Here is a 27576-nt window from a genome sequence, read left to right as displayed (position 1 = left end):
TGCAGCATTTTAATTTTAGTAGGTAACTAGCCAGTTGTTGGGACTCACATCTCAAAGGACACAATCTCTAGAAATAAGCAGTTCTGGAAATACTAATGATATCTGTCACAGAGAAATCGCAATTTCTGAAAAGGAGATACCTGTTCCAAAATGGTGTTGATTCTGTCTACTTCACAGTCAATTAGGTATCTTTTTTCTTGCCGTCTGTCCATCTCCTCTATAATTCTTCTGAACTCTTGGACATCTTTTATGCTTCCTACAGATCTGGCTGTCACTTGCCAGTTGTTCTGTACTGCTGCTTCCATAATTGCCTGAAGAATGGAAAATCCTGTGGGGGAAGAGACAATATAACCATTTAAAAGCAGAACAAAAATAAAAACTATTGTGAATGTTTGACAAAAACTTGCATCATCTGAAGGGACACAGACTAGCTGAGAGCCTGCAAGTGCCTCACTACTTGAGAGAGCAACAGTGTAGGGACCAGTTTCTTCTTCCAGCTACGCCGCTGGCAAAGTCACTGACTTCCCTGGTGCTATATTACTGCAAGGCATATCAGAATCTGTCCAATACACTGTATTATGATCCTCTCAGGGATGTTTATGGTCATGCTGGGGCCTGTGCCAGCTGAGAATAGCAGCCTGCAGCCATTACTTGGGCAGAAGTCCATCAGCCCGAGCAGCAGGACAAAAGGGGTGATTTGCCTGCGCAGACTGCAGCAATGGGTCATTAACTGGCAGGGATCCAAGCATTGCACAAGAATGTCAATTAAGTCACTGTATGGTCATTGGAGCCACAAGCACAAGCGAGTACTTTACTGATACTCACTTTGATTTCAGAAAATGTTTTAAAATATGGAGTCCAGCAGCACGAACCACACTTTCAATGTGTTCATTAATGTAATACCAACTCATTTAGCATCCTCAGAGCAGGACAGAAGCAGCACAGAACGACCAAACACTACACAGTGGGAAATACAGGGGGGCAAGCAGCACTTTAATTTCTTGTGAGCCATGCCTCGGCAGAAAGCAGAACCCGAGTCAAATCCCTAAGTGAAAAGTGGTTGAACTAAAGACAGAACCTCTGTCAAGTCATGCTTATGTAGGAATCATCAGATATTGATTCACATCCCTTTATTTTAGTATGTAGCTGGAAACCTGTTCTCATTCAGGAAATTTAATTTTGTGCATAGTTCTGATTGTTTCAACTCTTAGCAGATGCCAACCAAAGACAGAGGTCATCTCCTTCAAGCACACGCAGTAGTTTTCGGTAGACTTTTATTGTTCTAGCACATCCATGTGAGTGCTGTTTCTGTCCAGATAATTTATTTGCAAAACTTTCAGTCCAATTATTTAGTCATACTGTGGATTTCTTATGCTGCCAGATTTGAAAAGCTTACACACAACCACATAAACATAGAGGATCAACAACCAATTAATCCTGCTCTGTGATAACCAGTTCTGTGAAACCAAAAGGACTTGGAGCTACAGAGGGACAACACGTTCCCTGCTGCCAATTACACCAAAGCTATTCTGAACTCAGACATCCTTGCAGAGGTACAACGATAACAAAGAACTTGTGCTGCAGCCCGATCTTCCAGAGCCTGCTGTAAATCTGTAGTGGGTGTCTGAAGCCAGAGGAGCTGCGCCATTACCTCATTACAGACACAAGCAAGGGAAGAATGATTTTCTGGATTACAATTAGATTATCATAATTTACCATGTGACTTCTTTAGGTCTCACTCAAATGCCCTCACTTTCCCTGTGCAGCCTCCTTGATTCTTAATGCTTTTCTTTGTACGAATGCATTTTACTATCCCGTGAAAGGAGGTGACAATTAATATGTACCCTGGTTGAGAATTCTTTCTGGCATCTTCTTTCCTCTGAGACTATTGAAAGAAAGGCATTTACATATGTATAGTACAATGAACTCAGTCTTCCTTAACACCATATTTTACAAAAATGGTTGTGATGTCTGTGACAGCATTGTGATTGCATTACATGTCGAAGGAAGATCTAAGCCTAAGATACTTTGTTGGCTGCAAATGAGGAATTTTTATGTGGAAACATAAATACCACTAATGGGGATTTACAAATGCTTTGTGTACAAAGATGTACTTTGAAAAGACATGATTCTATTCAGTAATAAATATTTACAACTTTGTTTCATCATTCATGTAACATCTCAGTATGAACCCTGAGCTTGCTGTAAACAACAATACTCTGCAAGTCCAGGTTTTTTTACTCCAGATTGAACAAATTAGTTCAAAATATTATGAAAAACTGGCAGTTCAAACATATCTGTAGCTGTGTTTTTTGCTAATGGCACATACAAAGCTTCTGAACTATCTCAAGGAAAGAAGGAAAATGAATATGCTGGAGGGAAGACAGCATTGGTTGAACTGCCATGCTCCCAGTTTCATCTAACACTGAGTCAGAATTTGCTTTGTCAAACCTCGAATATCTCAGAAGAAAGTTGGGGAATTTTCCTAATTTTGTGCAATGGCATGTTTGTGTGGGTGTGAGTACATGTGTATTTTTGTATGCATGTATATTAGTCAGTGGTTACCATTTCAATAAAGAGCAAGATTACTCAGCAGCCTTTCTCCTCTGCATGAAAATACAATTACAGTAAACTAAGAGCAGAAAGTTTCAGAGCTTTGTAATTTCTGTCTTCTCTGCCTCCTGTTTCTCCTTGTCACATCAAATCTTTACAATCACAGTCCCCTCTACCCTTGCCAGTTCTTGAAATCCTCCCTATGGGCACTGTCTGTGTTGTGCCAGCTCCTCTCTTGGGCCCCTCTCCCATCCTTGCTCTGAGAAGAACCACTTGCCCTTCCTGCAGCAGCTCATTAGGTCAGTCCTCTGATGACCTTTACAGAGCCCATTCTCCTGGTTTACTACAGCGTGGTTCTAACCTCCTGCTTTCAGGAGGGCAGCACCTGCAGCCTCCTGCTCCAGTCTCATGTCTCTGCCGATATCTAATGCCTTCAGTGCCATTTACTGCATTTCACATTGTTACCCATTACGTGTATTTCTGTAAACAACATGTTCCAGGCTCCAGCTGTACTCTACCCTTAAAAGAGCTGTTACATAAGCAGTATGATTGTTTAACTCAGAGGACCATTTTATCCCGTGTTGTGTGCACTGTCAGGGACCAGGCCTGCACACGGTGGTGTTCCACACGCTGCCCTCAGGACACACACCTGTGATAGCTCCTCAAGAGATCCCCTGAGCACCCTGGAGGTGCAGAACTCTTACAGGTACCTCTCATCTTGCTTCCTCTAAAGCAGAAGGCAACAGCCAGCCATGGCAACCATCTCCTGTCCAAAGTCTTTGGTGTGCATCACATTTACTCCAAACGACTACTAAAACAAGTGAAGAGGACATCGCACTCTTTTGCATCTCTGAAAGCTCACAAAACTTCTCTCACGTCCACATACGCAAAATGCATGTCAGCAGTCTGCTCAGCCATATGAAATTCTGTGTGCTACATCACTGAACTTACTCCTGTTTAAATAAAGCAATCACTAATGTGACATGACTAAACGATCACACTGGAACATCTGTAGTATCACATGAGCTCTTGCAGTTGGCACCAGAGTGCTTACCGAAAAAAGTTACCACTTATGTAAATCTCTTTTTCAGAATGTCCTTGCTAAGACCTTGGACCTTTAGCCTCTACAGAAAGGAAAGAGCATTTGCCCTTCCTTTTGCCTTGCTGAGTACAAACGATCTATAGGGGTGTATTTTCCTGACACGCAGCATGCTTGTGCACCTGAATGAACACTGGCTCTGATCTGCGTACTTGTGTTTTGAACTCTGTATCGGGGACATGATACACAGATCTACGCTTCTGGCCCATGACCGACCTTCAGGGATTTTAGTGTTGAGCTGTGTTTGTCACGGGCACAATGAACTCACCAAAAAGGCCATCCAGCCACGTGATTCCCCACGACAAATACCATTTCTGTGACGCCAGCTTACACTTCAAGTGTACCACAGGTCGGTAAGTTGAGATATACTTGGATATTCTGTGTGTTTGGCACTGAACCTAACACTAATTTGAAACCAAACAGATCAACACGTCAGGCACGAGTGAAAAAACAACTAGCCAACCCCCAAATCCCCCATCATCCAAAATCCCAACACATCTGTGTGGCAAGTATGCTTCGCCTAGCCCAGGTCTGCTTAGCAGCTTCCTAGGTAGGGGAAGAAGCAAGGAACACGCTACCAAACAATTCACCAGGAAGCAATTCAGCAAATGATGAGGACCCTGGAATGTTCTTTCAGTCCAACACTCTTATGTTCAAATCATTAAATATAACAGAGTAAGTGCAATCCATCTGGTTTTGACCTGATCGCTGGTAACCAACACGTAAAGTGTTACACTCCACTACTCTGGGAGCAGACAACCTTCTAGACCAAATAGCAAACACATTCTAATGAATTTTTTCTCAATTCTGCTTTTTCTGTTCTGCAAACCTCTGGTTTCCCCTGTACATACACTACAGTGCTGCAAGCTGTCATCCATAAACAGAGAAATAGACACAAATAGGTATGACAGCTTGGTTGAGTGAATGTGAACTTGCCTGGCTCTAAAGGAGAATTTACAGGAACCATCTGGTTCACATTTGTTAGGGATGGGATACAGCTAAAACTGCAGAAATTCAGAGCTCCTGAATGTAAGTAAAATACAGTTTTTTCCCCCTAAATGGCTCCTTCTGAATCAATTTTACCTTGATCTATTCTTTCATAACAACCTTGCATCCAACTCACCTCTCATTTTACTCAAGTTTTAGGTCAGTGCAACGATGTTGTTTTTTTTGAATGAAGCTGTGCCAGTGTAAAATGAGAGCAATGTAGTAAGGGATCAAAGAGTTCAATAACCAAGGACAAGACAAAAAGATGCCGTAAGCAATGCTGTCACTTCCACAGGGGGACTTATTCATATGACTTTCACAATGTTGTGTGCCAATCTGCTGGTGTAGGACAGACAGAGATACCTCAGTACAAGGATATGATCTGAAGTTTATCAAAAGAGCTGTGTTCTAGTTTTAGCTTTGCTATGCAAATCTTTATTTAAATAATTTTCAAAGGAATAATAATTGAGTGAACAGCTTCTGGATACAGATTGGTAACGGAACAGACAAGATGGAACCACGTCAAAACCAGAGTAGATTCCACTTGAGGAAAAATATAACAGGTAAGCAATTGTGTAGAGAAGGCAGAATTAGCACTGAAAATCAGAAAAAGGAATAATGAATTCTGAGAAGTGACAGAAGGTGAAGAGCACTGTGTTGTGCAGTGGGGTGCACACCTGTGGGCTGTCCTGTGTGTACTGATGCTGCCAGAGTTGTGAGGGCACTCGTCACCAAACAGTGCTGAGATCTGGGAGATGTGGGCCTAGGAGTGGTGGAGAGCTCTCCAAAGGGAGAACTTTTTACTTGCAAATGGCAAAATTGCAAAACTACATTAGCATTAAAAGTAATTAACTTCCAAGCTTTAGAATATCTGAATAACAACAACAACAACAACAAAAAAAAAAAAATTAAAATGCCCAAGTACAGATACTTCACCAAGGAAGCTCTACAGAGTCCAGAGCTTTATCTGTCCAGCAGAGCCCAAACCCTAAAACTAGGCAGCAACCACAGTTAGACACACAGTGAGATACAAATCTATCTACTCACTTATCAACAGCAGAGGATTTTGAAAATACCTAGAACTTGGCTTCATATATTCAGAGTGAAAAACATCATTTTAAAGTATGCTGTAAACTTAAAAATATTGGTAACACAAGTTACTCTTTATCATGATACATTAGGGGGTTTAGCATGAGTCTGCAAGAGTATTGCTGTCTGCCTTCTCTTAAAAACATGTTTGGAACTGCTGAGCCTAAAAAGTGATAAATATTGTTCCTTTGAAAAAACAATCACAGGAGATTATGGTAATCAGACTATGAATTGAAATATATATTCATCACAAAACCCCCCCTGGATTCACCTCAGATAAATTTCTTGGAAAAAAAGTAATGCTAGGTGAATTGTCCTCAGACACAGTAAAATTATTTTTTCTATCTGACCTTCAGTCAATCACGTTGGAAGAATATTTATTCCACTTCCTAACCTTCACCTGCACTTTCAGTTTCCAAACTACCTGAGCAAACAGATCCTATGCCTCTGAGAATTTTCATTAATAGATGCTATCAGCCCTTCAAAGTCTCTCTTCATCAATATCTCACCCTTTAGTAGCCAGCATTTTAATTGCCCTTGCAGTTGGAATGTGTGTCATTCATATCTAAACCCATAAGTTAATTTCCTCTTATTTCTCCTGAACACACACACACAAAAAAAGGCAGCTAAAAAAAAGCAATCAAAGGGTGACTACCAAGCTTCAAAATATTCTGAAATTTTAATGAGTTTTTATGGTAATATAAATGATAATTTATGGATCCATATTCACAGTCTGCATATGTATTTCATTTTTGTCACTCAACTGGCTATTTCTGCCTTGTTTTTGCCAATAGCTGGCATGACGGAGGTTTTATATATCACTATTTCCTATATTTTTTCAGCATACTTCTCTTCATTACAATGATGTATTTGTTAAGTACAAGGCCTCACATGGATTCTAAACTGGTCTGTATATCCCTAATACTTGGTAATACTGATTTGGTCTGAACTGAGCTTGAATATACAAATGCAGTTCATCTGCACGGACCAGAGCACTGAAAGCATGATCTGATCTGCTTTATACTGATTCCCCCTGCAGTGATGGCACAGGATGACAATTTCCAAAGTTACTGGAGAATTCACATGGCATCGATAGCCAACACCTGACCCAGAGAAAGCCTGAGGGTAACAAGTTCCCTTTCAGAACTCTTCCCCCAGGTGAGGGCAGAACGAGGATGGAGCAGCGCCGTGCTCTGTATCAGTGACCTCCTCCCTCCCTGCCTGCAGCACAACGCTCTGTGTCTCCAAAAGAACCTGCTTTATTCTGCAGGGTGGTGACACACAACAGGCTCATGTCACCTGCACGTTAGAGACTTCCCCCTGCCTGCCAGTCAGGAAATCCCCCTCAAGGGCAAACAACGCCTTGCTTTTATTATTCAACCTTGCAGGCTATTGCAACCTTGTAGGCTGCAACCATGTAGCAACCATTTGGTTATTAGAAGTCTTTTTCATTGCACCAAAAATCAGAAATTCAGCATAAGATACCCCTCTTCTCCTAACACACAGAATATTTTTTTGCCTGCTGTGTTTTGTGCCTTCTGAACCCAGGGGTTGGAGACAGTAAGCTCAGATGGGGGAAGAGGCCCCAGATGTGTCAGATCTCTGGTCAGTTATGGCACATGCTGTTCCTGATTTAGCTCAGGAAGGCAGCTCATACGGATTATACAGAAACGTGCAAACATTTCAGTATAAGGATTCACTAAACAGAGACAGGGATGTGATTCAAACATTCAGCTCTGGCTTCACCTCTCCAAGTTTCCATGTGCTCACCTGGGGAAGGAAGCAGAGAGGCATTCCTGGAGTTGGCTCTACAAATCAGCAAGGTCTGGGCTTCAGATCCAGACTTTTCTACAGCACAAGATACTTACAAAAAGATAAGAAAAAAAGTACTGGTGCTTAGGCATGGGCGGAATTTTTCTAATTTACTGCTCTGATAATTGACAATTAGAAATACTAGTATGACAGCCTTCAGAGAAATGGGACTCTGGTAACCTGTATGACTTCAAAGGCAACTTCAGCAGAAGCTGAACCTTGCCTTACGATCACCTTGGGCAAAACCTGGTCCTGCATACGAAGAACCTTGTGACAGACACGCATATGTCCTCAAAATTTGTCCAAAAATCAGCATAATGGAAGTGCACACTGCTGGATCACCATGAACATGGAATGGTATCAGCGAAAGGTCATGCATTCTTCATGAATTCATGTCCTCTAGATCTTTGTTAGCTGCTGCTGAAGTACAGACTCGTACCTATCCATGACACTACAGTAAAATCTGAATATGTAAAACTGTGCTTCTTAGTTTTACATTATAAATAAATGCAGAAAAAAGTCTTGTTCTTGCATGTGTATGTGGTAAATAGTAAAGATTCTGATAAATGATCTAGAAATGGCAATCACCAGAGAATTTGAAACAACTAATTTGAAACAACTTTTGCCTATGATTCTGTCAGAAACAGGCTCACTTCACAGTACAGCAGAGGTAACATTTGCACAGATACCTGTCTTTCATTTCCCAAAGTGACTTGGGTAGGATGGTGGGAGCAGGTTTTCAGAGGGAATTAAGATGTTGAAGAACCTCAGCAGGCGAGGTATCTGCATTCCACTGCCTTCAGTGACAGCCACACACAGCTCTCACTGACGTGCTTTTCACAATGTCATTCTCTGTGTGTTGAAACCCTAAATACCTCTGAAAGACCTGTCCTGTGTGCCTTTGGAAATCACCAAAATAGGATATCTGCATCTCAGGATACCTACTCTGTGGCCTGCTTAAAAAGTGGCACAGAATTCTCTATAGAATATGCTGTTAATTAGTTATTTCACTGCAACGTGTTCAACAAGCGCACAGATAAGGACTGTCTGACTAAATGGGATGTATATATATCTGAGACAAACTATCAGTTGTTAGCTTGAAGAAGAAAAGGAAGACAGAAAGTTCCCCTCTAAGGCTGCAGAGCAGTAGATTAAGTATTACAAGGAAGGGGTTGCATGCAAGCCACATACTCCCTGTTTTCACAGGTTCAAACTAAATTGTTCTTAATGTTTTCTCAGAATTGCTTTGTAAAATTAGGCAGCTGTATCAAATACATCCTTGAGACCAGACAGGCTCAGGACTCCAATTATGTTGGGTTTTACACACAATTATGCTGCTGAGTGTTTATTATTATTTAAAATACTTGTATGTTATTTGAATATTCAATCTGATATTCAGTGAAACAAAAGAACTCTTTTATTCCATTTGCTTTGATATTATACTGATGCATGACTACTCTTCCATGAATACAAAGCCTCACAAATCTGATTGCATGGTTAGCAAACTACAATGGTTAGCAAACTAAAGTATGCAAGAACTTTGGCATTATCTAATCCAAAGGAGAAAACATACAGTAACTGGCATACACAGCAAGAGGCCCGAGCACTGATAATTCTGATCTCCCAGTTTACCATTACTGCAGTCATTCAAGCAAAGCAAGATTTCACAGCACAATGCAGGTCCCTGGTATTAAGAGTGAAAAGTTGTGTTTTGTGCAAATCAATACTTTAAACTGAAAGGTTCTCATTCCATCACTGCCCTCCTGCAATAGGGTGACGCTTCTCGTCTACTTCTATTTTTTACCCCCAAGGAAACTAAGTAAGATTTCCTTGACACTTCCTGCCACTGTAGTTATCTCTGTGCAGGTATGAAATACAAGTTAAAACCAGGTCGGTCACGCCTGCAAGCAAATGGAGTTGACTTCAATAAGAAATTTCCACCTAACCTTACTAATTATTAATGTACAGATGTTCTAGGCTTGAATTAGATAATGCCTTTTTTTTGTTTCCTCTGAAAAGTGTGGTCAGTGGCCACTCTCAAATTTTTGATACCCTGCACACATATGTGGGCTTATAACTTCACCTAGTGTTTATGGAAATCTCCCATCAGCAATTCCAGCTTCCTTAACTCAGTAACAAAGCTGGTGAATTTTTTTTCAATTGACATTACATTCACTAGAAGAATAGACCTTTAGGAGAGAAAGGGACCACAATGATAAATTAATGCAGGCCAAACTCAAACTGAAAAAAAAAGAAGGGAAATGTTTTTTGAAATGGAAGTTAGTCATGCATACTTTCAAAACTGAACAAAGATTAAACTAAAAGTTAGGCTTGAAATAGCATGGACCAGATTTCTTGCAGAGAAATGAACATTTTTCAGCTTGGTACAAAATGAATTTTGCAATTTCTGTTTCACTCAACATTTCCCACTCCTTCTCAGGTTCCACTTGACTTTAACTTATTCTTTCTAAGCTTTAATTCTGCCAGGCAGGAAAGAAAATATACATTTTTTACTTATGTTGAAGAGCCTAGTGCTATGTTATCACAGAATAAAGTATAAATTCCTAGAAAGGAAATGAGAAAAGAATGTGAATAGTACCTTGAGAAGAAGACACTGCACCAAGGAATATTCTGTACAGGACAGCCATTAAAAAAACCCTAAAACTAGGGAAATACAACAGCTTTCAGGTTTAACAAATATGTCTGTAAAAATCCCTGAGGGATCACAGAGAAATCATTAGAACACCATTTTTATTAGTGTCTAGAAAACCAGTTTCCCTTGTGACACAGCAATTTCTGCTTTTATTGCTTCTAGACTGTGGTCTCTGTGTGACAACTGAGGCCACTTCTTACTGTAACTCCCATAAACATACATCAAGTGAAAACTGAAGCTAATTCTCAATTTCAAATGTCCACTGAAGCCTCCCTGTTTCCCTCCACTCTGCTGTAATAATCTGCAATTGTTTGTTTAAAGCAGCCCTCAAGAACCCCCATCGTGACAGGCGTTGCAGAACTGAGCAAAAATGTATTCCCTCCCCACCTTCAGTAATGACTGTAGGTTAAACACAGTAATTAAGTGAAGTTCTACCATCTGACCTCCAGTGGTATAAATCATGACAATCAAAATATTACAAAGTGGTCCACAGCAGAACTTCTCATTATTGATACAATGAACTCATTGTTCTTAAGCAAACATTTTAAATAGCATCCATTATTCATGTGGAGTACCAAAGATTACCTATCCTGGATTTAGAAAAAAGAGCACATTTGAATATCAAAAAATGGCAGATTTTTTTCATCTTTTATAAGACTTGTTTTGTACAAATTCTTATCTTTGTGTTAAAATTCTGTTGTTTGAAATGGACACATAAAGAAATTATTTTTAAACACATTAGGTCAAATCTTCACCTGGGCAAATCTGCATAGCTTCACTTCAAAGAAATGCAATGAATGGCTTTTGCTGTGCTCTGAGGCATATGCTGATTTTTACACAACTGAGCTGACTTTGTTACATCCAGTAGCAGTCTGAATTCCCTGCAGTAAAAGTTTTAATGTTAAAAACATTTTGACAAAACCCAGCTTTTGAGTCAGAGGGAGGTCACTAAAGTCACAGAAATACTATCTGCAGAAAAACGCAAATTAATATCCCATAAAGCAGGAAGATATCTATGCAAAATGGATAGCACTTAAAACTTAAGAACAAATAACATCATTGCTCACACTATCTTTTTATCCGTAATTTTCATAGGAGGCCAAATCAAATGTTATGAGGACGCAGCTGGCATCTAAAATTCACTGTGAGACAGACAATGGTGTGTTTACATTGCCTACTGTGGCCAGTTTTTGAAGGTCAACCCAGAGGTTACCTAAACTGAATGTAAACTGTAATGGTCTACAGCTGCTTACTCTCAGTATGTTATTTTATTAATGAAAGTTCAGTGTAGTTCTATACACTTCAAAAATTTGAAGTCACTGTTTTTATTTATGCCTCCAGATGTGTAGTTTCACAATAATTTGTTAAAATAACAAAAATTACTGCTATGTAATTGAGAATTCATAATCAAACAGCCAAGCTGAACACTTTCCTATAAGGAAATGGTGCTTTAATACAGAGATGTTACTACATGGTCATGTCAAAAGGGAAGCATTGTTATGTCTTACATGTTATGAATGCTGTGTGCTGTTACACCCTCCTCTGATTTGAAGCGTAAGGAAAACATGAAAACCAAACGAGTCACTATTAAATGTCTGCCATTCACATCCATTTTGTTGTTTTCTTTGAAAAGTGTAGCTAAGTGGTTCCAGAGAGGACAACTACAATTATAACTACACTAAAACAATACAGACGCACACAATTTTCACTTGCATCAACGTATCTAAAAGCAGACAAATAAGCGATGACACAACCCTGCAAAATGCTTCAGGGCACCCAAACCCATGTTAAGATGTGGAAAATAAGTCTGCTTTTTTATCACTCTTTTTTTCTTACTGAAACAGGACAACTACAACATTGTGATGAATGCGCTCCAAAAGTTTTTCTTCAAGCTGTCTCCATGATGTGGAATATCTCTTAAACCACCACAGACACTTGTGTAACAGAGACAGTTCATTGTAAGGCTTTTTAAAATAGCATAGCATGAAACTCAAACTGTCAGTGCATAAATTACTGCTGCCTTGAGGCTGCAATAACTTATGCATCCTTGTATTCCCCCTCGAACACCTCCCCTTTCAAAGGGAAGTTCAGCTCTCCACTCCCACCCCCACCTCTCCACCTCTTTATGGCAAGTGTTACAAAGCCATTAAAAATCCACAGGCCTACCCAGAGAACTGTGGAACAAATAAATGGCAGGAAAAAATCCAGGGGGCTTTGGGGCTTCACTTTGAAGAAATCTCTGCAAAATGATGGCACTGCAATAATTATGTGTTTATATAACTCGTTATTATTTGTCTACAGTCAGGCATAATTTGATTTCCTTCCTTTAATAAAAACTTGATCTAATTTGAGATTATCACTGTCAGTTCATGGACAAACGCAGCTGATCGATAACGCCAGCACCACTGAGCAATGGGCAGTTCTATCCACAGAGCAATCCCTGACACCACAGTCAGCTGAAAGGCTGATCTGGCTCAGACAAACAATGTCAGGAGACCAGCTCCTTTATTTTTCATATCCGCATTTTTGTTGCTTTTTTCTTTTTCATTCCCCTTGAAGAAGAATAAAGCCTTATCTTGCTAATAAAAGATGTGCTAAACTACACAAACTGTAGACTAATATTGGCTCCTAAAATCATAATATCTCCTTTTCTAAGCAGGGGGAAAAAAGCCAGAAAGAACTAAGATTGCAGCAAATAGCACTCTTTGATCTAGAAACACATTTACAGTATCTTCAGTGGTAGCAGCAGACCATGACAGAATCCAGTCTACGATGGTGTTATGTGTATATGATGCTGCCAAAATAAATAAATTGCACTGAAAGGATTTCATACTGCAATTCTGACTTAAACTCATCAAATTAATTTTTGATGAATTTATGCACATAGACTGAGGTCAAGGTAGTATATTACTCTGACATTTTGTAAAAATGAGTGACAATTATGGATTCTTTCAAATATTTTAAATGGCTCAGCAGGACATAATGTAACTGAAAATTATATTAAATAGAGGAAAGATATTGTTTGTATCACACCTCCATCGAACATTTTAGTTTATTTGATGCATTCATCCATTAGAACCACACATACTTCTGTATTAACTACTCTACTCTAATTGAAGGCACCCAAGAGTTTTAACAAATGCTTTCCCCATGGTAATTCTGAGACTACATCATTATTTTTATATCACCAAGGGGATCATAGTATGAATTTACAAAGCCATATATAGCTACTAAAATTACGGTATTATGCCCTCAGAGTGACTGACATGAAATACTTTTACTCAAAAGGACACCTGAAGGTGTCTGCATTATTTGCCTTATTTATTTAATGGCTTCTGAGTGTCTAAAATATTCTAACGTACCCTTGGAAAATATTTAATGACCATTGTCATGCATTTTCCTCTCTGGAAAAGTCCTCTTAGCTATGACTATGAGATGTAGACACTTCAGAACAGCCCAGAGCCACTGTGCTTAGACTGCTTTGTACACCACGCCACAGGAACAGGAAAGGAGCAAAAGGGCTTTGCACCAAACTAGGCTGAGACAGAGCAGCCACAAGTGTCTTTTACTTTGCAAAGAGCAAAGAAGCCTCAGTTAAATGTTCACAACACATAGGTGCTAATTAAAAAGTGCCCCAACTGAACAAAGCAACTTGGATGTGCCCTAGGCCCTGGCAGGAGGGTTCAGTGCACTGGCAGAGTGGTCCTGCTCCTTTATAATCCATTCTCAAGCACAGTTGGGCAGATTATCAAAAGATGAGTTACCAATAATGAATTACTGCTCTTTTGAACTTGAATACAGAGTGGAGAAATAGCTCATAACTTCATAAATAATGGAAGAAACCTTATAAAGATATTAATACTTTATGCAAATGAGAGTAGTCTTCTTACACCTGCTATGTGCACAGCCCTGGCAATTCACTGCATGTAATTATTATTATCAGCATTGACAAAAATATCCCCTAAGCAAACAACACATCAGAAGCTCCTAAGAAACCTTACCAACCACTTCTTGGTTGTGCTCACCTTTCCAGACTGCTGCTGGTATGTGCCAGCACAGCTCTGGGACGCTCACAGCTTCCCAAGCACTGCCAGCTCCAGCTCCAGCCACTGTGCTGGGCACGGGACACGCCTGAGCTGTGTTTGCAGGAATCACAGCTCTGCCTCATGAAATCACTTTCAGGTGTGTCACACTGCTCACCAAGCTCCTACCTTGGCACAAGCACCTTACCTAGGCTCCATCCCACTCACCTGCAAGGAGCACAGACGGACTCCAGGGCTAACCTGCACCATGGAGCTGTGCCTGAGGAACCTGGCCCCAACTGCTGCAGGAGAAACACTGCAGCATTAAAGGGGATACTGTGCTGCTGTAAGAGATGACAACTCTGTTCAGTTTAGCAAACTGAAGAGGGGCCCTGAATAATGCTGCTAAGCTGTGCAAATCATTGACTGCTGAATTGTTTCCTTGGGCTGCTGACAACCAAGGTAAAATCAGAAATACTTGTAAGTGCAAAGCAACAGTCTGTGAACACGATGAGCTCAGGCTGAGGAGGAATAAAACCTCAGGTCACCTTTCCCTCCCAGTGATTCTTTGCATCATGAATCAAAGCAAAAGAGGTGGCCAGGAAAAGCTATGCATCTAGACTTGAAGAAATGAATAATTACTTGTTACTGAGTATAAAATTCATGTCAGGAACTTTTAACTTTTTTTCTTTAGCGCTTAATACTTAATCGCTTTATGGAGCTGTTTTTCATCCCACTGTACTACCATATCTTACATATCTCCTGAAATGCAGGCTCACAGTGCTGTCCTACTCTGAATTGCAAGGAGGAGAACGCTGACAGTAGTGTGAGTTCCAACAGCTTCGAGGGGTGCTCGGGCATTGGGCCCAGGCACCTCAACATCAAACTGAGCCCACTGTGTGTACACAACTGCTGTACAGAGGCACAAAACTGCCATACAGAACACCCCCATGAACTCTGTGCTGTTGGTCATGATACATCTCATGCTGGATGACTTTCAAAGTGATTCATTCCTCTTGTTCATAAGCTAGAAAAGTGGTTTAAGTGATTACCAGGGGTAAGCTAAACAAATAGCAGCTAATGGGAAAGATGAGGAGAAAAATGCTTAAGGCTCTCAGTCCACCTAAAAACCAGCCAACATCCCTTCTCCCAGGCAGGGTCTCAGTGTTTGTTTGGGCAACAATCAGTGAAAGGGCTTTCTTCTGTATCTGTGTACCACAGAGACCAAGATAAAAGGAGTCAGTATGAGACTTCAGAGACTTCAGAAGAAATAAATGGAAAGTGATCATCAAAAGCTAGATTTAACTGTTCAGATTCAGATTATTTTCAAACATATTTAGGCAGTAAAATCAAACAGTAAACTAATCCTGACATATTTCAGTTAAGGTCCTGGCTTGTTTCCTGAATAGAGCTTTGGTTCATACATTATACTGTTGAAAGCAATGAAACAATGTGCCTTAAATAAGTATGTCAAGGTTTGCCTCCTTGTGTCCTAAATAAGTGTGTCAAGGTTTGCGTCCTTGTGAGGTTAAATTACTTATATTTTATACAAACATCTCTTTGCAGTATCTATGACTTTCAACCCTATATAAATACAAATTCTAGGTATTACAAGATGGTAAAATCACTCATGCCCAAAAGTGAAAGAAACAGATCATTTTCCTATTGCATGTAAGTACGTAAGTATGATTGTTCTTTAAATCTAAATAATGGATAGTCTATCATAAGGATTTTACACTGTGTGTGTTCTCTGTTGTAGCAGAGCATGAAAACCTGAAACTACACCGTGCCCTTTCAAGCAAAGTCGTGCAAAAGATGCCTCATTTTGCGGCCATGCTGCAAGTTGTTTTTGGCCTAGAACAGAATTTCTGCATGGCAGTTACTGGGGCACATAAGTCTTAAAATGCAGAGAGCTGTGGTGCCTAGTCCTGTGACACAGGAGGTCTTGCACTTCCCGCTATGTAAAGAAGTGGCACAGGAGAGTGACACAGCTTACCTACAGTTACATAAACGCCAGCAATTGATATTGTCTGCATGTCACCCCCACGGCCCTGGACTGCCGCCCAAAACGCTCCCGCTACGAGCCAAAAAACTGAAGAATCAACGTTTGCAGCACCCGCCCCTTTTTTGGTCACTTTTGGTATTTTATAGGCTCCCAAGCAAGCTTTGTATGTTGCTTTATTCTTCACCACAGACTGACATTTACAGAATAAAATGTTAAAACCTTTCACACTTTTGAAAGTGTAAGCACAACTCAACGCATCAACCTCACAGGTGCAACTGAGAAGAATTAAGCAGGTATAAACATACTAGCAAAAAAGTATTAAAATTTTAAAATGGACTAAGCCCATGTTTAATTCTGAGAAGACTGTAAGTCAGTGTTAGTTATTTTTTTCTTTATGTGAGGGATTCAGAGCAGTTTTTCAGCTAGTGGGACAACTCCCCTGCTCTGAAGAATAAACACGTTAATGAACAGCTCAGCTATCGATTCTTGTGATGTTTGACTAAACAGCAGGTGCTGAGTTCAGGGTTTACTAATGCTGGTGTAGCTGCTACCCCTATTTTTATTTTCCCCTTCATTGAAGAATGATCTTTATAATAAAATAAAACTTCCTGACATGCAGAAAGACAAGACAGAGTCTAAGAAACAAGCTATGTGTCAGGGGGAGTTCTTTCGCACCTCTCTGCTGAAGGAAGGTGCTCAAAACAGGACTCGGTCACTCTCTTAGTTTACATTCTTCACTGCTGCTTTCAGGAGAGAGTCAGTCCACTGGAAACCAACATTCTAAAATCCCTAGGAATCCACCAAGTACTAAAACATAGTCCTTTTAGATTTCATAAAAATTAACCTACCCTACGTTTTGGGGGGAAAAAAAGGTCACATTCTACATAAGAGTAACTTTCAGTGCAACTCTTACTTAATTAAAAAAAATAAAAATCCATCAATTTAATTTTGTGGAAGCTATAATGAGCCTGGTTCTACATACCAGTTCTTGTATCATCTCCAATCTCATTCTCCAGGGAAAGCAGAACAGGAGTGTCTTGTCCTTTGACAGCAACAGGTAAGTAACCTCATTTTGTAAAAGCAGAACTCAACACAGTTGTTTTTTGTCTTCAGCAGAAGCAGGGAATCAGACCTCATTGCCTTGTACTGAACCCATTTTAAGGCAATTTGATGCCTTACACATGATCATTGAAAAGCTTCCAGTTGTACCTTTTTTTCCCCTCCCCCTCTTTTCACCTGGCATTTCTTTATGCAACAGAACACCACGAGGTTTTTTATTTAAAAGAAATAGGACTGGTCCTATTTTCTGAATCTGTATTTTGAGGCCTTCTGCATCCTTACCTATCCAATACATTCAGGTCAAATGTTTGTCTTTTGGTAGCAGTAAGGATTAAAGATGTAATTGCTTTTAAAGCAGACATTTTCAACTCTCCTTAGCCAAATAACCTGGGGCATTAGATTAACACTTCCCTGCCTCAGCCATCATCTAGCCACTGCTAGCCGATGAAAAAAAAAATTACACAACAATAATCCTATTTGTAAAGCCTTTTTTTCATTTGGCTTTAGGTCTTGCTAGATACCTACTGATAGACTAAATCAAAACTGAACAACAGAAGAACTTCAGATTTAGTGAAGGGTTTGGTTACCACGAGAAAACTGTGATGTCTCTCTAGCTCTGTCCTACCTGAGCTGCCACTGAGTAGGGAGCATTACACAAACACAGCTGCCCTCTTTCCTGGCCTGTGATGACACCTATGACCTGAAAAGATGAAGACTTGATGCAAATCACAGAAATCACCTGGTGTGGTTTTGTTTAAAAGATCTACCTGACAGAAACCAGTGTCTTTGTGCACAGAAGGCATGGCAAATCAAAATAACTTAGGAAAAAATGCCTGTTACACTGACAGATGGAAAGCAAACAATCTGTACAAAACTGCATTTCTCTAGCAAATATAAACCAAAATGTTACTTAACATTATGAAAATTTTAATAAACAAAAGCTCCAGTATTATAGTTCTCCATACCACTTTTTTATAATTAAAAGTGTTTCACACTTTCAAGCACAATAAGATTATGAAACCCGCAAGTTTACCTCTGCACACATACACAGGTGTTACTTCAGTTCACTGAATTCAGTGGAACAACATCTGATTTAAAGCAAAGCAAGAGAAGAAAGAGCTGAAGACTGAAAGTAAGGTTTCGATGAAACATAATCCTCAGGATGAGGTACAAAAGGTGACTTTCCTGACAAGTGCTACTCAAATTCTTGATAGTTTTCTGTATGTAACCTCAACTCATCTCACCTCATCTCATCCTACCATAATCTTCATTAGTCTTAGTTCTACTGCAGCAACTAGGAAGAAAAGATAAGATGTTTTAAGTTTATCCCAAACAATTTAAACCCATTATCAAGCCACCTATATGTACTGATGCTTCCTCCATCCTAAAGACACGGCTGTCCTTTATCTTCTTGCCCTGTGCTACATTTTGTAATCCTACAGTGACCTTCACTGTCATCTCATTCAGATTTCTCACTGGCAGAAAGGCTGACACAACACAGGGCCAGCCTAACGCCATTGGGAGAGGCTGGAGGTTCACAACAGGATTTTGGTTAGTCATGGTAAGACTATGAGCAAAGTGTTCAAAAGGGATTAGCTTATTAGCCAATAAGCTCAGACTGTGTCTATCTAAAGACCGTACACACTGAGAACTGCAAATAAAGGCAAGTTTGAGGCTGCAAGTCTCCTCCTGACTCTCATTATTATCTCAGTTAGTCTGACAGTCATGCCATCTAGACAAGTTCTAGTGAAACTCTTATTTTTTTGGATGATTTTTCCAGTCTAAAGTGTCAAATTTCTCGAGTGACTAGTGAAACTCTTTCCAAAGCAAATTTTATTAGCCTTAATCATGGTAAGTTTCCTCAGTCCTGGAACAAATGGCATTTTACTTCATCACATACAAGTTTATTGTATTTGACCACATACTGATGCTGTAGTGCTCAGAGCAAGCTACAAAACAGAAAATCAGTTAAAATGATAGTGCTTACCCCGTTCTGTGTCATAGAGGTACACAAACTTTTCCCACTTATAGTAAGTCAGGAGACTGAGGATGGCTCCTTTCAAAGCTGGCCGCATCTGGATGACGAACTGCACGTCTGCATCTGTGGGGAAGCTCGGGGTGATGAAGGACGTGTGCAGGGCCCCACAGAACGACGTCAGGGTGTTCATTGACATCTGGTCATAGAACCCAAAGATGGCATAAACTCCCCTGGAAAACTGTGAACAGACTAAGCAAGACAGACAAGGTGTTAAAATCTGAAATACAATGAAGACAATCAAACTTTCAAAGTACATTTGAGGTAAGTCTTCTAACCATTCCTGAAATTGTTCTGTATGATGCAGCAGATGGAGTGAATTAATGAGATAATATATGTCAATATCAGTGTAACAATAAATTCTACCAACTTTGCAGCACCTTAACTGGCCTGAACACATCTATTTTTGGTCATGTTTTGTCCTGTGTTGCTATAATCCACTAATCTCTCTTTATTCTTTAAAAATTAACATGGGATCACATTACCTGTCTGTAAAATACCATTCCTTTTTTGAGTAGCACCTTGAGAGCTCTGTGAGAAGCTACATGACAAATGTCAGGCCTATCTAAAACTCAGAATGTTAAGGTGTATTTTTTCCTGGTATCCAAACTTGATTCAGATCTGATTCAAAGAATTCTGGATGTTTTATTCCTATATAGTCCACAACTCTGAAATCTCTGTGTGGTCTTTTTCAGTAAGAAATTATGGTGGCTTCTTAACAGAGTGTTAAAATCTTTCAGAAGCAATTTGAAAAGTCTGTGACTTATTATATGACAACAGAAATGAGGAACACATGTTATTGCTTCTTGGGACTAAAGCTGATATCCCTTAAGCTAAAGGCTCTTAGCCATTAACCATTCTCCTGTCCTGTGGAACTCATCTTGTACCAGAAAAAAATGAAAATGCAAAGATGATTCTTTTCACATGTATTTATTGGGGAAAAGACTTCGTTATTTCCCATCCTTTATAGAGATTGAACAATGACCATTTTGAACAAAAATGAAAGTATTTCACTTTGTAAACACGGCCTGCTTCATGGGCATGGCATGAAAAAGAATTTTTTTGTTGTTCAAACTCTGTAGGAAAAGTGCAAAATTCTTGTGACCCTGGGTTCTTTCCATGGAGGGGGTCTGCATCACAGACAGCAAGGGAGCCTGATCTGTGAGGTGCTGGCATTGTAAAAAGTCTGTACAGCTGCAATACAATACAGCACAGCAGCACTTCTAATCATACTACTGCTGAACAGGGACCAGCAAGGCCCATTTGGAACGGAAAAAGTTTTCAGAAAAATGTTCATTCGTTAACCATTAACAATTTCACTTGTCAAGAACTTTATTTAACAGCAATTTGCAACAAGCCCCGCTGTCCCGGGGTGATGTTGTGGTGACAGTCCGTTGTTTGGGCCCCTGGCCTGAGGGCTCCTGGTGCACCGCGGCTCCACACGGCTCTGGGGGATCCGCTTCTGAAATTTCAACATCGAGCATTTATCCAATCCTCTTCTGTGCCTTGCAAGCAGCCTTGGTTTGGTTAATAGACAGTTAGGGGGTTTTATCACTTTCAGCCACTGGTATTCATTACTCTCACTCCCTTCTCTTTAGAGGAAACACTAATTCCAGGACATTTTCTCCTAAAATTTGTCACAAAACCAAGACATCCATTAAACACTTTTGCAAAAACACTGCATATTTAACTTTGCAAAAAGCAAAGTAATTACTAGTAAGGAAGACATGGCTTCTACACAGAAATGTACAGCATTGCTACTTCTGAAATACCATCACATTTTTCACCATAAATCCTACCACATTCAGCATCACTAAAAACTGTTACAAGTAATTTTAAAAAGGATTCTCCACGATATCAGCTTATTGACACAGCATCACGGACAACATCTAAAATCAGCAGTCAGGTGTGAAAATTTGATTTTCTCCCTGGAGCTCTACATGCAAAAACTAGAAATGCTGTTAAGGAATTTCTTTACATATTTAAGCCACTGCAACAGGACATGACCAGCTGTGGATACCAGGGGCAAATAACAGCTGGTGAGACATAAAAAGGAAGTAAGAGGTGGTGATTTCTGAAAGGAAAGTTTGCAGAGGTTCTCAACCACAGAAAAAAAAGAGATAAAAGAAGTTATAATACAGTAAGAATTTATTCCCAGAGGCATGACTGAGGAATTAAACACACTGTTTAAAAAGGCATTTTGTTAAACTATATACCAGCAGGATATAAAGCAGAAAAGCTACCATAAAAAATTATCTGCTGAAGTAACAAATAAAAAACATTAACCTACACGTGGAGAAAGAGGAAAAACAAAAATTACATTAGAAAGTCTGGCAGTCTCCAAATCATTTAAATGGTGTGTAAACCCTCTAATTCAGTGGGAATAATCAGTGAAGTGGGATTAATGGAGCTGAGCGCTCACATACACCAAGCTTGTACTTTAAAAAAACTCGCCAAAAAAACCCAAGAAACAAAAAAGGCACTACCACCACCAAACCAAAAAACTCTAAAAACAAAAAACCAAAACCAATCCAACCAAACAACAAAACCAAAAACAAACCCCAAAAAACTCAAACCCCAAAACCAACCAGCCAACCAAGATGCAACTACTGAAGCCAAATAAATAGAAATCTTAGTTTCCAAACTGAATAGCAGCTGAGCCATCCTAAGCACCAGTGTAACCCACAGAACCCAGACGTCTGTTTTACTTGTATTTCCATCTCCCCTCCAGTCAAATCAGGCCTGAAACTAAAACTTGCTAAGATAAACCAGATAAGGTCTTTTTTTTTGCATTCAGATCCCAGGAAGGCTGCAGGCCAGAATCTCAAAAGACGCCCCACTTCACACAAGTTATTAGACACTTTATGTATTTTTAAAATTTATTTTTGCTTTCTAATGGTATTTAGTTTCTCTCTGTTTTAGTGACTGTGAGTATTCCTGACACAAGGTTGTATAAGACCTGACATTTCTACTGTCTATTGCCTAGAAGCTAAAGTCAAAACTTCTCTGACACCTTTTTTTTTTTTTTTACTTCCAGTTCTTACTATAAACAACTGAAGCGTTACTAGCAACATTTACAAGTAGGTTTGAATTTTGTTTGTTCAAAGAAAAGATATATAAAGCTAACAAAACAGATACGTTAATGGTGGATCATAATACATGTTTTTTCACTGGATGATATAATTAATGACTGAATTGTAGCAGTCAGGAGGATCGTCCCAGGTGTGGCATTCAGTGCACCTCTGCCCTGGGTGCATCAGCCTGGCAGTTTTGGAGTCAGGGGTCGGAGGGTACAATACCTCAGACACTGTTCCTCCTTCATTACTCCTTTTCCCCTTTGTCCATATCAGTGTCCTATAAAGCAGGTCTGACAAGACTGCCCTGAGTCACAGGGGCACTGTCAGCTGTTTCAGTGACACTCCACAGCTCTCTGGGAGGAAGGCGCTGCAGGAGCTCCAGCTCAGCTGACACTATCGCGTGTTGTTCACACCTCTGCCTCAGTTTTGTGTTCTGGGTTTTCCTCAGCTGTGAAATAGTTTTATCCCTCCACTTTCTTCTGCCAATTGTCTTGGATTCCAGACAACTCTCACTGCCAGCTTCAGCCAACAGACTAATGGGACTACTTTATAATGGAATAATATGCAGCCTATCTCAGAGCAGTTGCCATTTTCTAGGGCTCCAGCCTGACCTCCTTGTTGTAATAAAGCAAGGGTTACCATTAACATTACCTATTACAGTAAGAATACACGCTTACTCTTAGAGAGACAGACAATGCCTCTACTGCTTTCTTTTGCTTTCATTTTAATACACAGAATGAAAAGCAACAACTCCCTCTACCTTGAGCCCTGAGGAGATCAGCACAGCAGTGCCCCTGAATGCAGAATGAGCTACTTTCAGAGGGCTCCAGGCAATCAGACTTGAGAGCTTCCTTTAAAGACAAGCCCATCATATTAAAAATTTAAAATTAAGTGAACTGTATTTACCTATAGCCAAAACCCCCACCTTTTACATTTTAATTAAGATATTGCATTCTGTCATGAAGAAAATATTGTTTAAAATTCAGATGAGAAAAGATGCATTTCTGAAAGCAGCTATTCCTTGAATAGGTAACAGTGAAAATTCCTGGGGCAGGAGAGAACCAAGGAAGCTACAACTTGAAACTGGATACAAATCTTCCTGAGATACTGGCTATAACATGACATCTCATCCTACCTAGAAAAAGACATGCCCTCACAAATAAAAAACACTCCCCTGAAATCAAAAAAACCCAACCCAAAACCTCACAGCTGAGCACAAAACAAAACCATAATTTACTCTTATTACTACTGATGCTACTTATGGCATCAGTTTTCTCAATGATGAAATTGCAATTTTTTATCTAGTTCATTTTATAAAGAACTACTTGGCTTGCTTCGTTCTATCTAATGTCTTCTTCAAATATACACACTTACTGCAGTTTGCATTTCTTTCTAGGAGAGCAAATAAAATAAAAACAGCATGTTCAGGCAGCAGGAGGGGGATATTATTAAATTGCAAATGAAAGGCATATGCATTAATCCATTCATATTTTACAACCATTTACTGGAAAGCAATTCAAAACGTGTTCAGATCCAAGCAGCCTTGAACACTCTCTGGTCAAGATCCTGTTCAAGATTACTTTGGTTCCCATGTCACGACTCTATTACACACTGTTAAAGAAGTCTTTATTTCTTGTCTGCTTTTCAAGATGACTTTGGAGCCCCCCAATCACAATTACAGTTCATTGGTGCTGGGTGCTGTACAAACCCATCACCACAACCTTGGTTTTTTTCAGTGTGCCCAACTACTTATGACACACTTGACTCATTAAATTTTACATGTTTTGGCTTTTATATATACAGACTGTGGTCAAATAAAACCCTAGCAATGTACATGAATTTGTTGTGTGCGGGATCTTCCAACTGAAATGTGTGTGTGAATTTTATGAGCATATGAAGAATGCCAACTTGCAGTGACAAAACCAGGCTCCAGGCAATCACACTTGAGAGCTTCCTTTAATGACAAGCCCATCATATTAAAAATCCCTATTACATACTGATTTTTTAAATATATACCATTAATTCTGAGTACTATTAAAACATTCCTTTTGGAAGGCTGTGAGTCAGATAATCATGACTCATTTTGAAGTATAAACCATTGGAGTTTGAAAGAAATAAAATAGGGGTTTAAGCTTAAAATGGATTAAAGGTGAGGGAAGATATATATGTGCCATAAAAATCAACTGATTTTTTTTGGAAGATGGTTTAAAAAATGTGTTAGGTACTTAAGGACTGTACTTAGGTACGTGCTGACCAGAATACTACATTATCCTGCTTGTGTCTTTACAAAATGGAGTTCAAGCACTCAGACCAGGCACCACAGATACAGCCAAGCTTTCTATTCTTAAACCCATCCTGGTAATTAATGATCTTCTACTGTTAACAGAACACTTTTCATCCTGATCCCACCATCCTCACAAGCTGCTCACAAGAAGCATTTCTTTTAAAGGAAAGACATTAAATACATACCACGCAGTTTTAAACAAAGAGCTTTTAGAAAGAAGACTTTGTAACACTGCTGTAGAAGTCAAATTTAAATGCTGTGGATTTATGTTTTTTGTGACCTCTTCTGCTTTCTGCCTATGGCGATCTTGACACCAGAGTAGATGCTTGCAGGAGAAGCACAAGAGGCTTCTCTTGGCAGACAGTTAAACACTCCTGGAGAGAAATGGAAAGGCACTGGTACCTATCTTTCATACTCTGCTGAAGAGATGTTTCTGCTCAGCTGCTCCAGGATAATCAATGCCTTGCCAACAGCAGCAGTACGTGCAATGCCAACACTGCTCCTGATTGCAGCTCCACCATCCTGGACGCTCAAGATTTATGGCCCAGGCCCCCCTCGTGTTCAGAGTGTTAGAGACTCAATGAGTAAAGCAGCTCACTGAGCTCTGCCCTCCGTGAAAGCTTCAGCCAGTCCTATACAGTAACCACACGCTCCTTTCTCCGTCAACCATGGGAGATGAGCTAACACCTGAGAGCGAGCCAGAGGACCTATCAAAGCTTTCTGCAGGAGAGTCTAAATATATTCACAGCAAACAACGATCACTTGCGTTCTTCACATCCAGTATCCAGCTCCTGCTTCGTGACTAATCTCTGCAGAAACATGGACAGTGCATGCAACACAAATATGTAACACTCACTGAAGTGAACTTGCTTCCATCTGTTGCACCATTTGAAATGCTTATAATTTAAAATCATATGTCATGCCTGCTTGCTCTGATCACTTTGGATTGTAGCTGTATCTCTTACCTTCTGAAGCAATTTTTCTAAAAATGTTGGTGGTAAGAAAATATGAAAAACCCTGTTCTTTAAAAAATTGTCCAGAACACACTAGAAAATTTAGTAGCCATTTACTTACAAGCAGGCAATATATTCTAATAATATGCATATTGTAATAAGCACAGTAACACAAATGTTTCTCTAAGTATATTCAAAGTAGTAAGAGTTCCACAAGTCATTAAGCACTCTGCCTTGGAACAAAATGACATGTTCAAAGAAGTGTTTTTAGTATGAACTTGACAAGATGTGGTAGACCAGGGTGAACTCACTTCACTATTGTTACCTTCTTCAGAGATGATCTATCTTAACAATACTTCAAACAACAGGCTAAGAGAAAGCAAGAGCTCTGTGGTATGAAGAAAAAAATAAATCAGAAAAGGGCAGCATTTTGTAGCTTAGGATGTTGGGCAGAACATAGGGTTGGATCAGGGAGCAGCAGTTGAAGGCAGTGCTGTGCCTCAGCAGCTCAAATCAGCAGCTGAGATCTCCAGCACCCTGGTACTCTGAAGGGATTTCTTGTCTCACTGGAACATCTCAGTGTGGAGGAAGTAAAAAGGCAGAGGCATATTATTAAATGTATGCTTGTTCAGCAGATCCTTCCCTAAGTGATTTCAGAAGTTGACTTCATTCTGGGCCACTGTGGTGAGAGGCAATAAATCAAAACAAGGCTCTGGCAGTGTGATGAAAGATGAGCTGAGTCTGCTGAGATGGTGCCATTTATAGGCCCATGGGGATATATTACAGAGGATGAGATAGAAGAGGCTGACACACCTGAAGCTGGGTAAAATTCACCAGGAGGTGAAGGTCATGATTAAGGTTGTTCAAGGAGAACAGGGATGCGAACGCCAAAACAGCAGCTGTGCAAACAGCCCCCAGCTCTGGAGGGTTTCCAGTTGGCTCTGCATTTGCAGGGCACGGTGCTGGCTGACAGACCGCCCAGTTTACCCAAAGCAACAGTCCCCCACACTTTCCTGGAGGCTCTGCAATGGTATTCCAGCAAGCACTATCACTGCAAGTCCATCTTAGACCAGTGGACTGGATTTCACATTTCTGTATCTCCTCCCCTGCTCTACTCAAAGTTCATGGGGCTATGCAATTCTCACCCCTGTGTTCTACTGCATACCAGTCTGAGAGGCTTCAGATCAGCTAACGCAGAAGCAGAAACAGGGTATCTGTGAAAACTGGCTTCAGGAGCCAGGGAAATTATTTGAAGACGCTCCTTAGGGGCCCAATAAAGCACCCACCAGTACCACTGCAGAAGTTCACATGGAACTGAGAGATCTATTCCCACCGAAAGTGCAAACTACAGAAATGCCACATCAACATCCCAACTGCCCTTACAAAAGCACCCTCCCATCTATTTTTTTGATATTATTTCCATCTGCCTTAACCCTCAGAGTTCTTCTTGCTACTGGCCTCCTGGACCTTCATGATCATATCTGACAGCAATTCACAGACCAGTACCCCCAGCTAAGCCAGTGCCTTATTTACAGGGAACAACAAGAATATTATTCTTTATAAATTATGCATAATCACTATTTATCAAGCTGGGTTAATTGGCACATAACAGAAGAGTTGTCTGGTGCACAGCTGAATAATGTGGAAGCCAAAATTGATGGAAACCGCACAGCAAAAGCCTGATTGTGACAGAAAAGTCACATTGCTACTACATGTTAACTCTTAACTGATTGCTGCTCTTTCAGAGGGGGAAAGGGAGGCCAAGACAGACCTAGTCTGGAATTATTTGTTAATCTCAGAGGGTTTGGACACAGTGTCACAGCTTTAAATACTGGTTTAAAGTCTGCTCTCAGCCACCTGCATTGTGAAATGTTAACACAGTGCACCTGCAATCTGTGTGCTCCAGGAGATGCTGCTACACTCATAAGCAGAGAATAATCACATTAAT

The 27576-nt window shown here is 40.0% G+C and overlaps 1 protein-coding gene across 15 annotated transcripts in view; it reads right to left on the bottom strand.

Moving 5' to 3' along the window:
- Nucleotides 1-27576, bottom strand: part of GRIA3 (glutamate ionotropic receptor AMPA type subunit 3) — a 218557-nt gene that overhangs the window by 72928 nt on the left and 118053 nt on the right. For 13 of the 15 annotated variants that reach the window (XR_010082745.1, XM_063416499.1, XM_063416494.1 and 10 more), the window contains 2 exons: nucleotides 19267-19506; nucleotides 141-328 (listed from right to left, as the gene is read on the bottom strand). Coding sequence is in view for 14 of the 15 variants with exons in the window: in XM_063416499.1 (XP_063272569.1) it covers nucleotides 141-328; nucleotides 19267-19506 (428 nt within the window). In the remaining variant the exon portion in view is untranslated. Of the gene's footprint in view, nucleotides 1-140; nucleotides 329-428; nucleotides 510-17202; nucleotides 17317-19266; nucleotides 19507-27576 lie in introns of those variants that run through there. The other 2 variants (XM_063416506.1, XM_063416505.1) reach the window with 2 other exon arrangements.

Source organism: Prinia subflava, chromosome 20, assembly GCF_021018805.1.
Source record: "Prinia subflava isolate CZ2003 ecotype Zambia chromosome 20, Cam_Psub_1.2, whole genome shotgun sequence".
In the NCBI taxonomy this organism is placed as follows: Eukaryota; Metazoa; Chordata; class Aves; order Passeriformes; family Cisticolidae; genus Prinia; species Prinia subflava.
This window is presented reverse-complemented; position numbering and strand designations above follow the sequence as displayed.